Below are 15,798 nucleotides of genomic sequence, written 5' to 3'. Positions count from 1 at the left end.
GTAAACCATGAAGTGGGACCTCCTTCTTCAGCAGTCACTTCAGTTTCTCTTTGCTAAATAAAAGACACTGCCTTCCAGTTTTCCAAATAATTTGAAAGAATTATTCCCAATATTTCAGTGGTGCAGGCCCTTTTCCACAACACAGCCCAAGCCCTTCAACTCCATGTAAAGCAATTGAACAATGAAAGCTGCATCACTCTTCAGTATCAAATACTGTTCTTGTACCAAACACTAAAAAAATTACAAAACAGAACAGAAAAACAACCAAAAAGCCACCTTCAAAGGGAGCTTCAGATAGGGGAATTCTGCAGTAGAAAATCTACTGTCACAAGGAGTGTGCTGCACAGCGCTCCTTGTTGGCCACTGGAGCACTGAAATGACATGGGTTTCCAAAATAAAGTTTGCTTTGGTCACTAATCAGGCTTTACTCCACCTGAACTCCTGCTGACTTCAATGAGAGGTTAGATGGAGTGAAAAGTGAACAAAGACTTAAAGATTTGGCCCTTTACGAGGCAAGGTTTACTTGCAAACTTACCTCAAGATACAAAAAAATCGCTGCAGCTGAACTCAATGCCACTTTTGAATACAAAAGTTGTAGAAAAACTTTTTTTGTGTGTGTAAATCTCACATGTTAACATGATTAGCTCTGCTGGGCAGGTGTCTCCACATGTCCCTGTTTACTTTGGCACACAAACTGCCCCCTCTCACCTCTCTGAATCCACATAAATTTAGTGTTAAATCCTGCCCTTTGTTACATGAGAGTGCCAGGGAGCCCTTTCCCCTCCTGCACCCAGGCTCCTCACCTTGCAGCCAGGCTGATGCCAGCCCAGTGCCACTGTGTGTCAGGCTGGGGAGTACCAGAGCAGGCACTCACCTTCCACAAGCAGGAATGTGAACACAGCATGGGATCCCTTGCTAACTCCTTGTTGCACACTCCTACCTCTGCTTCTCAGGCTATTTCTGGTCATCAATTTTCAAGTGTTTCCACAAATTCACAGAATGGCTTAGGTCAGAGAGGATCTTAAAGATCATCCAGTTCCACCTCCCTGCCATGGACAAACCTGCCAACCACCAGATCAGGTGGTTGCCCAGGGCCCCATCCAATATGGCATCAAACACCTTCATGGATGCAGCATTTTCCCCTGACTAAATCCCCTAACTCTTGGAATCATCTGATTTTGTAATCATTCCAGCTTCCATGAAAAATAAAAGTTTCAGATGTCCAGATGAGATGCAGAGAAAAAAATGAAGAAAAAACCCTCTACAGCTCACAACAGTATACTCACTATCACCTTCAAGAATCACACTAGTGCTTTTTCTAAGGCATTTGGGACCAGGCTGTAGCACTCTGTATGCCAGTGCTCTTCGCTGCACACACCAGCCATCACACACCAGTCCTCACATACCATTTCTTTTCTCACTTATCATTGGTAAAGCAAAATATATGCCTGCTTTTTTTTTTTTTTTTTTTTTTTTTTAACTCAATAAAAGCAAATTCAATTTCAGAAACTGCTCAAAGAAACTAATATTTAGAAAATCTAACCAGCACTAGAAGTCACTTTTTTATTAACCAGGAAAAATGCCTCTAGCAAGAACAGTTGTCAGGGTGAAGACCTAAAGCAGTATGTACACATTTAGGTATCAAGAGGCACATGAGATCTCCCAGTGCTCCTACCCAAACTGCAGTGAAGACCCAGGTGCTACCCTGCTCATGCTTTACAGAAATTCAAGTGAGCTGCTGCAAACTGCTGGCACCCTGTTGTGCACGTCTAGATGGTCTCACTGCCTTCCGGGGTTTGTGAATTGCTTTTTGTTTAGCAGAATAATCCTAAAGATCCACATCTTGCACTTCATTTTTCCCCTATAGTCTAGGCAACGATAAAACCAATTAGCACCCTAAATCCCCCTTATCTGTAATTGGGTGTGATTTTTATATATTTTTTGTTTGTTTGTGAAAAGACACTGAACAAAAATAGCGTCTACTACGTGAGACAGGAAACCAGACCCGATGACAGCAAGCTTATCTTTCACAGCTGCCTGAACAAACCAACACCTAATGGCTGTGTTTTCAGGAACACTTCCAACCAAGAGCTGACACCAGCACTCAGAGGTGACTGGTAGACCTGTGCAGTTCCAACACAGCTCTCCATTTTGTGTTAGAAATAAAGAGACTCTGGTTACATTCCCTTTCTGCACAGTGTCACATTGCCAGTAATACCCTAAGAGCAATGGGGCTGTGGGCAGCAGGGGAGAGCAGTGCATGCATCTCCTCATTTCCACTGGCTTCAAGGACACTTAAGAGAAAATAAAGAATATGAACCAGAGAGGCTCTAACTGCAGTAAGGTCCCTCTGCCTCTTTCCCACCCTCACCCTTCCCTTTGGACAAGCTCACGATTTCAAGCAGGTGTGAAAGAGCCAGGAGACAAACAAAAGAGATAAAAGGCAGAACAACTCTGAAGAGCACTCTGGAGGCCGCATCACAAGCACAGCACACCAGCTCCTAGCAGGCAGAGGCACTCTACCATTATCTAGTTCACAGATGGACCACCCAGAAAATCTGGGAGCAATTAGGAAGAAGAACAAACAAATGCATGGAAAGAAGTGGGGGAGGGAGAAGGGGAGAGAAGGCCAGTAGGGATTCCTTACATCATCTCCATGCAAGCGTTTCGAGAATGAAGTGAAGCTATACAGAGGAGGAGGAATGCAGATGAGAGAGTTTGCAATGAGAATGCAATAAAATAAAAGGCTATGAAAACATAGACCATATGAGTGAATTATACCATGGTCTTTAAATTTACAGCAAGTCAGGATTGTCTGTAAACAGAGAAGAAACCCATCAAGTTCTAGGAGACACATACACATGCATATAAACAGATTAAATGCTAACAACCTTTCTCACTATTATTACTATGTCAACCTGCCTCACAACCCACAGATTCTGCCTGCAAAAAGTGGATTCACTTTCCTCCGTGGCTGTCAATAACTGGCACTTAACGCTGGCAGGAAAACACAAACATCTCACTGACACAAATGCAGCTTTGTCCCAGACACTGATAGGAACCACAGCAGCAGCCGTGGGGCTCCTACTATCAGAACAGCATGCCTGGGAACAGCCAGTCTTCAGCACAACTGGATCCCACCTGCTTGGCATCTAATTGGTCTGTGAGCAGTAATTCACAACCCAGTCACACCTTTCATGTGTTTTGGCTGGGAGGTTAACCTGATTTTGGTACCAAGCACTTTGACTCCAACTGACTTTAAGGTGACTACTCAACCAACTAAAAACAACACCTATTTTTAATTTGATGTTTGACTTCAGGCATTTTTGTTGCTTTTAATCATAGCATAAAACATTGTTGACCAGCGTTGCAAAGTTTGCTTTTTCTTTTTAAACAGTGTGATGCACAGTTTGTGACTTTTGCAAGTGAGCACAATTTATGTGCAGTGTTTTGTAGAATCCAAAAGTCATGGCAGAAAAATGGCTCAATAAAAACTGAGCATACCAAGCATTTTGAAGTGATTTTAATCAACAGCACTATGTTTACTCTGTCTTGGCCTCTGAGAAGCAAACTCTGCTCACTAAGGCAATCTTACAAACACACTGTAGTTCACAAAGCATTTTTTTAAAGCTTTTTGGTTTACTATAATCTTGGTAAACTCACTCCCTGATAATTTTCCCTAAAAATAGTGCTTATTAACTCACAAGTTCAGTTGAAAAATCTACTACCCACTCATCTTAGCAGCAGCTACAATATGGCAATTAGTTTACCTTAGAATACACATCAAAGGCTCAAAGGATGACCCTGCCCCGTAAGAACAAAATCTTTTAAAAGCTCCATTCCACTCAGTTTGCTAGTTTATAAGGTTTGCTAAAATCCAGTTTAATGATCACGTCGTTTCTTAGCAAGTCATGTGGTGCCATATTGTTTAGGGAACAGAAGAGTTAGTTCTAAAACCTTTTTGAACCCAGGGAGCTTTTCCGACTAGCTGATGCAGAACCACATTCTGTGATGGCAAATGAAACTGTTGGATGCAAAAGCCTCAGTGTGATTTTCTTTAGCTTCTTTCAGAAGAGACAAAGGTTCCCACACAACACATACCAACACATACTCTCCCCTTACAAAGAAGGATTCAATAACAGCAATATGTTCAAGTCCATATGGTGTGGATACAAGGGAGAGGTATGAGGAGAAACTGAGAACCCTGAACACCGGGGCCTTCAAAACTGCACTGGAAAACAGCAAAAACATAAAAAAAAACCCAACACCTTGAGATGAGAATGAATGCAGCTGTAGGGAAACACTGGATTAGCCAGTTCTCCCTCTAGCTACAATCTAACTTTCCGAGTCACTAGCTTTCCTCCAAGCTTATCAGGCTGACTTTTTTTGATGGCAAATAAAGTATGTGCAACAAAGTCCTTTCAAAACAGTCTGGCTAAAAGGCCAGGTAATAGCACTACCTGTTACCAGGAGACCGAGCTGTAGTTTACAAATACAGCCTCGCTAGCAATAACACAGGAGAAACAAAACCAGAAGGGTTTGGGTGAGGGTAACAAGAATATTTGAAAAGGAACAACAGCAACAAATTAATAATATAGGACAGGAGACTTCTTACCTGTCTGCAATCAGATTTGAACAATGAGAAATAAAAAGAGGAGAGGACAAGAACAGTAATTTTTGGTTTTTTTTTTAAACATCAGCATATTATTGTCCCACCTCTTTCCATTACTGTCACGAAGCATGGCTTTTCCCAGCTCTCTTGTCTTCATCTCCAACTCTTGAACTTGTTCCAGCAAAGATTTATGGTAGGTATGCTTGGCCCTTTACCACAATAACAAGGAAGACACAAGAAAAGTCATATGAACGTTGTGTTGTTAAAAAAGCCCAATTTTACTTCTTATATGAGAAGCCAGCGCAAGTCTTTCACATGATTTGGGAAATAAGGCAGTGAATGCACATGAACAGTCAGCCCAGATTCACAATACCTGTGAAATATTACATGAGAAATGAGAAATTTGGCAGAGCTTGTCTGCTTCAACACAACACCCGAGATGTAACCAACTAGCACAGCTATCGGACTGTGGAGACCTGACACTGCTGCTGTGGGACTGCTCAGGACCAGAGCTCTCAGACAAAAGAACAAAAATTCATTGAATATTCATGGCAGTAAAACATGATTCCACTCGGTCTTTTGAGCTATGCGTCACACTGCTCTGAAAACCTGAGGAGAGTCTCAGATAATAATTGCCATTCAAGCCCCTTTATTTTCATTTATCAGTCTCACATGACTTGGAAAAGCACTTCTTTCTCTGTGCTTTCAAGATGACAGTAACAAGACTGGCTCTGTCCTATTTTCTCAGCTTGGGGATTCAATGAGCCATGCATGCACCACACACATAACCAGAATTTGGAAAGTAGTTCCCCCCTGTAAATACTAAGGCTCTTTTTCAGTTTCACCTACCACTCTAGTACTACTAAAAATTAAACTGGCATAAGGAGAACCCAGTCCTCTCTCCTGACATTTACAGAGTAATAATATGAAATGTGGGGATCTTTCTGCAATGGACATTTTTTGATCAGCTTCCTCTTTTGTGTCACTTAGAGGAGGACAAGTGTCCCATGAGACAATACTGATTAGCATGTGACTGCATGATAAGCCCGAAAACAAGATGGAAACAAGTAGGGTAATACACCACTTGCTTCACTGTATGGCATTAAAATTATATTCTTCAGTTCTAGAGGTGGCAAAAATTTCTTTTCAAGTTTTATAAAAATCCCACACGCGGATTCTATCATCCTTAACCAACAATAGAAAACATGTCTTCCTTCCTCTAGCTGAAAAGTAACTGGTGTATATATAATTAAACTATAATGAAGATGCATTTATTTTTAAAAAGCATGATTCTTATCCCTCCTTCCATGGGGAATAAGAAACGAAAACCACAAAGCCTTTGCTGAGTCTACTGTAGATGTGAGTAGCTAAGTTATATCCAAGTACTTTGGTCTTTGTGGTGCTGAATTAGGCCCCATATGTCTCAGAATGAGAAACTAAAATGAAAACTTTTCTGAATAGTTATCTGAATATATCTGAATTTAAGAGCAAAGCAAAGGAAAGAGAACAAGAAAATATAAAATGTTAAAATCTGGAGGTATCAAGGATGTACTTAGGAGAGTATCTGATTTAAAGCACCAAGGGAGTATGAAATGAAGGGAACACCAGCATATTTTGACAGGAGAATACAGGATAGCAAGCTTTTTTTAAAATTCAGCATTTCAAAAACGTGAGATAACTTACAGCTGCACAGATATTAGTTACATTTGAGTTACTACAACTATAACTTGTTAGGCTAATGGTCAAACTCTTTGAGGATGGGAAACCAGTGATTTTCTTAGATGAGAAAGCTTTGAGTTATTAATTCTCATAATCTTTACAGTTGACATAACTACCACACTCTTTAATTTGAGTAAATACATTAAAACACTGACCTTGAACTCATCTTTTACCTATTAATGTAAACTTCAGCACTGAGCATGTTTGGAACTTACAAAACCCCTTTAAAACTTGCTCGCCCATAGATGCGAACACAGAAATCTGCAAGTTATTTGGTCTCTCTCCCAAGGTTTCATGGCACACAGCATAGGAGATGAGGGATGTTCTTCTTTTTCCTTGGAGTGAATAGCGAATTCAAAATGGAAACTGAGCAATAAATCCAATTAGCGGAGGACAGCAAAAGCAGGTATTGCACAATATGGAAAAAATATGGTTGCTCCAAAGTCAGGTGTTCTGAAGTATTTTAGAAGTAAAATGAAATAACAGAATACATATGTTCTACCATGGCTGAGTACCCATGAAGCAGCAGTAACCCCCCCAGGTAATTGTTATGCACTGAGTCACTTCTGCACTTGGAGAAAGAACATCCATGGAAGAATGAGTAATGAAGTATTTATAAAAGGGCCTGAGCTGACCTATCCACACATTTCTCCAAGAACAAATACTAAAATATGGTATTACGAATGCCTCAGGGTCTGGGCTTGCTCCCATCAAAGCCAATTGCAAATATTCCATGGACCGCTGGCAACAGGACTGGATACTTCATGATTTTTTCACAACAGTACATTGTTAACTTTTGATATATAAAAACACAGGTAGAAGTCTTAGCTTTTACCTTGTACTTTACAAGCGGCCCTAGATGCGTGATCAGCCCTCAATAAATTATGAGTTCTTGTATTTGCTGTTCCCGTTCATCTGCAATTCTTGAGTTACATAAAGGCAAACTCAACTTCCCTCACACATAGGGATATTAAGATCAGGGACCACAAGAACAGCTGAAGAGTCATCTCATCATCTCAGTTGGCCCCTCCCCCTTCCACGTCAGGGAAGTGCATACCTCCACATCACAGCCCTGGGAGGATATTTAGGGGTTGTGGAGGTCAGGACTTGCCAGGGAGGAGCACAGTTGCATTCACAAGTTTTTTTCAAGTACAATGACCTCTACTGTGGCTCTTTGTTATCAACACCATAGTAGGTGTCCCATGCTCCAGAGACTGCAAGTGCACACAAGGATGTGCCTTCTCACTTATTTAGCCTGCAAGGGCTGGCAAGTACAATGTGCTTCTTCCCCTAGTCCTCCCCTCATAAAAAAAAAAGCACATCAGGACTTTGGTAAGGATTGGAAGGCTCAAGCAATGTCTCACTATAACACTAAGTGTTGAGACACCATCTTTAAAAATAAATTCTTGCCCTCTTCCCTAATTTTGCTAGAAAAATTCTACATTTTTGTGATTCTCACATAACTTTGGGGGTCTGACATTTCAAGACTTCCTAGCAATGGCAACATGCATTCAAGTGACATGTGCCAACTGTAAGGAAGGACTCACCTTATAAAACTCTGTTCTTTTCAATGGTAGCAAAACTGGGACCTTTATAAGGCAAAACCTTAATCCAAGCAAAGCCACTGAACTCAAGGTATGGACCAAAGTTAACAATGTGGTATTGCAGCCAAGTATTAACAACAAGCTTCCTTCTTTTTCTAAAGCGAAAAGTATTCCACTTTTCCTTGCTTCAGTTCATATACATATATATATATACATATATACACAAGAATATTTAAACAAAAAACCTGGAGCTGCAGAGAACGTGGGAGATAAGAGGAGCCGACAAGTGCAACATGTACGACAAAGGGAACATGTAAAACTAGCTCATGCTTGCCAGCATTAAACATTTTGACACTGGATACAGCACGGCAGTTTAGAAACAAATATTTGCATGGCTCTTAAACACACTGGGTTATCCCTTTTAGTCTTCTTCCAGGCAAAAACTATGTATCATATTTGTTTTTCTGACAGTATTTTGTACTGAAATTCGGCATGTATCTTTTGGGTCACACGGATGCTCTTTCTGTGGACACACACTTCACGTCCAAAAGGATCAGAAAGGGACAAATTCCATAACCATGAGAAGTCATATCTGCTGGAATTTTATGGCCCAGACCAGATTCTGCTGAATTATGGACAGCAATGTGCTGTAACCGCTGCTGTGGAAACGTGCTGTCTGACTTCCAGAGGCCTTGGGCTCAAGTTTTGAATGGCAAGCCTCTTGGAAAGGAAACAGACCTTTACTCCTTCCATATGGCAGTGCTGATAGCTGTGTCATTTCATTTATCCTAGTTAAAATGTTAATGGTGTTAATTTTTCAGTGATAGGTTAAAAAGAGAAGTCCTGCTTAGAGAACAGATTTTTTGCTTAATGTTGATAGGAGCCTCCTGTTTAAAATCTGCTGGGAAAATATCCAGCATATCAATCACACACGTTTGTCTTCAGAGCTTCACAATCTCTGTACATTCCTGCTCTGAACCAATGAAAGGATTATGTTGCTGAGATTCTCTAAGAAATATTAAAGAACAGGCTGAGTCAGTAACAGTTTTCCATGAGTAATAGCTGAGGATGAGCCTGCTTCAGCCTGGTCTGTTTTACAACTCTTTAGCCATTTTTGCCAAGAACTGATAAGAACAGAGGACAAGTGCAGGACACTGAACTATCACAAAAACATCTGAAAAACTGAAGCACAGTCTTGGACACCTAAATATATATTTGATTGCTGATGATGCAAACAGTTCAGCTCTTGTTTGGCTTGAATCCTGGGAGTACTCCCATTGACTTCTGAGCATGTAATTTTAAATAATGCCTGACACAGGAGTAGGACCTTTTATACTAAATGAGTTCTAAGATTTTTTCAGTTTTAAAAACCAGCTCATTGACACAGTTAACTTAAGTATCCAAATTTAGCCTCATTTTGGCCTCAGCTTTAGAGTTCTTAAATTTTTTTCAATTGAAGAAATTTAATGAATGTAACAAAAAACCCTCTAGTGTGCAAAACCATTAAATCATAGTTTGACCTTAACATGAATTTTATATTATGATACTTAGGTTTAATTTTAGCTGTGTAGCTCATGAAAATTAAGCTGATGAAGAAAATGGGAAAGCATACAATATCTATCTACTGATTGGCAGATTTGCCAAGCAAAATTAGTTTAATTTAATCATGCCATCAGCCCCAAGGGAAGAAAAAAATCAGATTTTCAGATGCATGCATACTACCTGACTTACCCCGTATGCTGGAGCTTGAAATGTACCCATGTTTGGCAAACATTCTGGAGGGGTTTTTTTTGCTTTTTTTTTTCTTTTTTTTTTTTTTCTTTTTTTGCATTTCTTCCTAAAACAGCCTTCCTTGACTGATCAACAGTTCATTGCTGGAGCTAAGTGTTACGTATCATGAAGCTTTCACTTTGGGCCTTCACAACAAAGTGACATACTAGCCTGTATTCTCCTGCCTCTTCATGGCAGCTGGGACCTCAATTTTTGCCTGAGTTAGAAACGATTGGGTCCTTGTATCAGGTTATAAAGCCCAGCACTGCCTTCAGATAAGAGAAAGGGCAATGCTTCCCTTGTTGCTCTTCTAACACAATGAGAATGTGACTACTAAGTTACTTCTAGCTGTTCAGAATCCAAAAACATTCTCATTAATTAGGAAAAAGAAGAATGTTTACAAAAAACAACACATCATCAAAAACATCTTGGTTGTTAAACAGACTTCCAGAGGAAAGAATGAAAACTGTGGGTCATAAGATGCTTAAAAAGCAAGTGGAACACCGGAACCAGAAAAGTATACCATACCAGAAAAGTATGCTTCTGCATTTCAGACTGCCGTGATAGAGAAGCTGCTTCTCTTTAAATCAAAATTACTGTCATTACTTAATTTCTGTAGATTTTTGAAACTACAGAGTTTTGAGAGCATCTGGAAATTACACAGAGCTGTATTTCATGGGGCTTGATCCTCCTATCCGAGCAGGGAAGAAGTTACTAAAACTAAATACAGAGTTCTGTGAGAACTGCTCTCCTCTCAGCTAAATCTTCAAAGACCCTGAGTGAGTTCGCTGCTGAGTGAACCTAAAAAGCAGCTGACAAACAACTGGAAACTGGAACAGGGTAAGGACAGGAGTACTGCATTCTTATGTTCTATGTAACCTCAGTCAAACCAAACAAAATATTGGCTCCCTTTTAGAATAGGACATCTCTGAGGTCTGAATTTGATTTGTTTACCTACAGGGTAGACAATGTAAATAATCAAGAGGGATATCTTTGTTACTCAGTACAGGCTGCCTCCATCCTTAGATTGGCACAGGATGAACTGGACAACATGTGCATGCAGAATAATTCCCAGAACTCAGAGAAGAACCTGAGAATGAACTCAGGTTCAGGACTTACGCTGTCCATGCCACATCTTTCACAAGGCACACAGTGGGCACGAGAAATAACCCAAACCAGAAGTAGCCACATCTCAGCACCATTCCAGCCTACAAAGAAAACAAACAAATTATGAGCATTTTCAAGACATCACATGTTAAGTGGTTGTTTTTAGGGAAAAAGTAGAGGGATGGCAACAAACAGCAATTGTGATTGGGATGACGTTGAAATCTGTGGGGGTAAGAACAGAGGCGGAAGTCTTAACAACTCTTAACTGAAATGAGGCCTATAATTGAGAAACAACGGCAGCGTTTTTCACTAGGATCATTCCTTATGATCCCACATTTCCTTGATTTTTTCAAAAATTTTGTGTTTAGACCAAATCCTCTGCTGCTATTTTCACTCACAGAGAAGTGCACCATAAATGTTAAGTTTTTAATTTTAATGAGCCTTTCTGCTTTTTGCTTACTCTTTCTACCCTACTGCTTCAGATCTCTGAGCAGCATCAAACTGTCACAAAAACAAACAAACAAACCGAGATGTCTCACTAAAATGTTTCAGTCATATTGCACTTAAATACAGGACTTCCTGTTCAAACTACTGCTGTCTGAAACCTTGGGGGGGAGGAAGAGGGAGGATTCACTCGTGTTTCTGTAAATGGTTTTTTACAAACAAAGCTCCAAGTTTATATTTGCATTTCTTACACTGCTGTAATGCTTGAAGAGAAAGCTTGGTAGGACTTGAGAAAGAAGATATGCACAAACTGTAGGTTCCAGCATATAGATAGAGCTGTGGAACAAAGCTGAAACATAGCGCTATTTATTGGACTTGCTATTTCAGGTCATTTATTTAGGGGTCTCTGTAGAACCTTTTACAAATAAATTAACAGTAAAACCTGGTTTGACACACGGGAGACTGGAAACAGCCTCACCACCTCCTGCATATGTGTGTGAACATACATACACACATCCCATGAGAATCGTTTAATTTCTCTGCTACACCACTAAAGAGTATTTTTCTATTGTAATGAATCGTGTGCACAGCACAAGTAAAACATAGGCTGAAAGGTGTCAACAGCATTTCCAGCAGCTAGCCACACCTTGTTCTCTTGCTGCTTGTGAATGACGCCATGTACCTCACCCAAAACTTTGGCTTCTCAGTATCTTTATGCCACATACAATGTCCACAGGTGTACCTACAGATGTCTGTGAGCACTGTAGCCAAGGGCAGGGAGGCATACACCCATGGACTCTGAAGTGAAGCAGCTGGCTCCTGCTGACGTGCAGGCTGAGATGGTTCGGTTGTGCTTCACTTGCAGCACACAAGGGAACAGCAGCCCATAGCACTGAAGTGTCAGGAAATTTTATAGACAAGCACAAACCTGAACTACAGAACATGAAACTGAACACATGACTTCTAGCCCTTGAAATAGACTGTGAGAAGATGATTTGTAGCTACATACTTCATTAAGACAAAGGCATCTGATCACAACAGAAGGAACTTCCACCACTCAGTACAGGGGGGCTTAAAACCCAGAACAACCACCACACTGCAGAGCCAGGGCAGCACTTGTTGCACCCAGCATCTCCTCCCAGTGTCACTCCCTATTTAAAGTCATCCACCTCTCTGCTCAGCCATATTTAGCCAGCAGCAGCTTGCCCTTGGATTGCTAAGTACTGAAGACTTCCAAAAGCATTTTTCACTTCTGAATGTACAGTCTTCCATGCTGTGGCTGGACTGACAGGTCAGTGGTAAATCTTGTACTGAGACCAAGAACGAACCAGACTGTGCTAAAACATTTATGGACACTGCCACCCACACAGACAGTCAGCAAACAAATTCCAGTCTGAGAATCAGCTCGTAGTTATTTGTGATCCCTCATGCCTACTTTCACATGAGAATGCCAGAAGCATACTGTCAGTTTTGATCTATGTTTACTTAAGAAAAAGATGGGCAGGAGTAAGAGGGAAAATCTCAACTTAATTGTTAGCCAACGAGCTGAACTACAGTAACACAGTGGCAAAATATGATGAGATTCACACTCATTGCTTTGCTTTTCTTCAGCTGTGACCCTGCAGGCACAAGCAGTTTAATCACATCAGCATTTGCATTGACCATCCTTCCATGCTTCTGCTAAAAAAGAAGAGAAAAGGACCAGGGTATTAATCATACATGCATTTTCTGGCATTTTTGCTCCAAGTATTTTACATTCTACTTCTTGCTTTCCTAGCTGAAAGAAACTTGACGTTCTTTTAATGCACAGAACAATCCAACTTTGTGTTCACCAGAACTGAAATGCTACTTTTTATCATGTTGTCAGCTCAATCAATGGCTGTAAGCTTGGACATTTCACACCTCAAGCCCTCTGCACTAAAGAAGCTCAAGTCACATACCTTTTACCTGCAACTATACATTTTACATCAGCATTAGCCTGTTGGCAAACTGCACCACAACAGTAAAACCATCCATCTCATCTCACCCCTTCAGACACTGACATTACTGCTGGCAAGCCTTTTTCCACACAGCATGCTCTAGGTTTTTCTCCATTCCTGAGCTCACCTGGACTGTTTCTGCCCATTTGTTTTTAGTTTCTGCATGCAGTTGTGTGCCTGTTCCACTGCAGGACAGCAACTGGTTGGCCTTACACACGGACCTGAATGCTGTCCTGGCCCCAGCAGGGTTACACCATCTGCTCACACAACCAGAGCTCCTCAGCAGAGAAATCCCTGGAAACCACCTAACGTGGGCACATCCATAGACAGCATTTTTAGGATGTTTTCCAACTGGGTTATGAACTGAAGCTATACTGAGAAGACATATATATCGCATCAAAGCCTTCTCCAGACTTTGCAGCTGTTCCCATGCCTCACTGCAGTTGTTCAGCTATTCACGATGGCAGTGTAGCCTGGTCTGCAGTGTATCTTCAAGGAAACGCTGCACCTCCATGCCCAGCCCCAAGGAATGACAGCCTTCAACTATCAGGCATCTCCTCCAGATAAGAAAAGCAGAGATGCTAAATAGGAACCACCACCTTTGAAAAAATGTACGTATATATTTATTTATGCGTGTGTATTTCAAGAAGGCCACAGTGAAGTTGTTTTTTTAAGCAAACTGAAAATTTGACCAGTTCTGTCATCACACAGGCCCCATGATGTGCAACTAAGTCATTTCTAGACTCTTCTGGCATAAACACTAGTGACTAGCACAACCAAAGCCAACTACCAGAAGCCATTTATCGCACGGCATCCACAAAACCCTCAAAGCTAATGCAGATCCTCCTGCTGAAGATACTGTGGCTTAAACTGCTGCCATCAGTAGATTGCCTTCCAAACACTGGGAAAGCTGTCACAGAGAAATAGATCATTTCAGACTATGGGTAACATCTGTTAAAATGGAAGAACGAGAACAATAAAATAAGGAAAAACTTACCCCCAGTTATTTTGGAGAATCAGCAAATAATCTAGGCCTTAATACCTTTAGCCAGTTGCAAAGCTGCTTTTTAAGGGTGGGTACCTTTTCAAAAATCTTTTAAACATAACAACAAAAGTGACAGTATTGGCCAATATGAATAACTAGAAAGATCTGCTCTGCGTCACCACTATTTTAGAAAGATATTTTAGACAAAGTGGTGTTTTGTTTTTTGTTAGTTTTTAAATCAAGGACTAGCTTTACTGAAGCATATCAATTCGGCTGTTTCAAAAAAAAACTATTTTATTATTCCTTCTTAGTATGCAAATAAACATTACTCACAGATTTACTCTCCTGCCAATAGGTGGTGCCACCAATTTCAACAATTCCTTCCAGTGAGAATAATAATGCCAGGAAGTGCTCAGGTGTGGGAAGACATTCTGATTGTTTTTCTATTCTTATCACTGCATGGTTAGGAAACAACTGGGGACCAATAAACGATTCAGACAACCCAAACAAGGATCACAAGCATCCCAGATCATTCAAGAAAAGTGAGATAAAATATAAATTCACATTCTAAATAATAAAATCTTTTATTGCTTCATTTCCTCAGATGCCCATGCATCCTATTTCTGATTAAAAATGGACAGCAAAAGCATAGCTTCACCATGAAAACAGCTGGTTTTGTATTTATAGTGCAACAAGAATTATTACTGGAATTGTGCCTAGATCCTGTTCATAACTGTCTCCACGAGACAAGGATAAGGATCCAATAAGCTGCTCAATTTCAGTTTCATATTCATGGAAATGCCAGCATCCCATTTGGGATCCAAATCCAATCTGCTGTCAACTGGGCACCTGCACAATCATAGGCAGATTACTTTTGGTCCTCACTAGTCAAACATGGAAGACAGTGTACCCCTGTTTTTGGCAGCTACTAGTAAAGGAGGAGATGGGGAGAAGAGGGCCACGAGATGATTGTGAGGGGTGTCCATATCATGAAAATGATAATGAAGCTCTCCTACAAACAACGGATGAATTTATATACTTGGTAGACCATTACCCAAATATGCTTTCCCTTACAGAACCTCTTAAGACTGAACGTTTCAGTGCCAGCACAGGTTAGCATTCTATTTTTTTCAAAAAGACCTGTAAGATTAATCTTGAAAGAGCAAAAATATTAAATAGTTGAATTAATCTTAAGGAGACATCAAACTCGCCATAGGTTAACACCGCAAGTACATGCTATACAAACAATTCAAAGCTGGTGTCATTTTCATAAATTATTCTCAAGACATAAAGTAGCAATGGTTTCACCCACTTAAATGATAAAAGAGCAATTGTTAGACTTAACCAAAACCTCCTACTATTCCTCTTAGCTTATGTGGCAATCATTATGCTGTTAAATCATACAAAACACACAAATTGTTATAATTACCGTATTACACAGCAAGATAAAGTCTTACTAATCTAAGACCCACCTTAAAGACCATATACATTAAAAGCCAAGTGCAGAGAGATGACATAGTTTGCTCATGGCCACACAAATCAATTGCAGAGCTGGGCAGATTGCCCAAGTACCTCAATTAAATTGTCCTACGCAGAGACTGAGCCTACCGGAGCCTGTGTATGAAATACAATCAACAG

The 15,798-nt window shown here is 40.4% G+C and overlaps 1 protein-coding gene across 6 annotated transcripts in view; it reads right to left on the bottom strand.

Moving 5' to 3' along the window:
- The window catches only part of ATP8A2 (ATPase phospholipid transporting 8A2), a 318,618-nt gene that overhangs the window by 24,474 nt on the left and 278,346 nt on the right, over positions 1-15,798 (bottom strand). For all 6 annotated transcript variants that reach the window (XM_090133805.1, XM_090133804.1, XM_031615871.2 and 3 more), the window contains 2 exons: positions 10,765-10,853; positions 4,717-4,821 (listed from right to left, as the gene is read on the bottom strand). In XM_090133805.1, coding sequence (XP_089989931.1) covers positions 4,717-4,821; positions 10,765-10,853 — 194 coding nt within the window. The remainder of the gene's footprint in view (positions 1-4,716; positions 4,822-10,764; positions 10,854-15,798) is intronic.

This window comes from Phasianus colchicus, chromosome 1 (genome assembly GCF_987193195.1).
Source record: "Phasianus colchicus chromosome 1, bPhaCol1.hap1.1, whole genome shotgun sequence".
NCBI lineage: Eukaryota > Metazoa > Chordata > Aves > Galliformes > Phasianidae > Phasianus > Phasianus colchicus.
The sequence above is the reverse complement of the archived record's forward strand: the minus strand, read 5'-3'. Positions and strand labels throughout refer to the sequence as shown.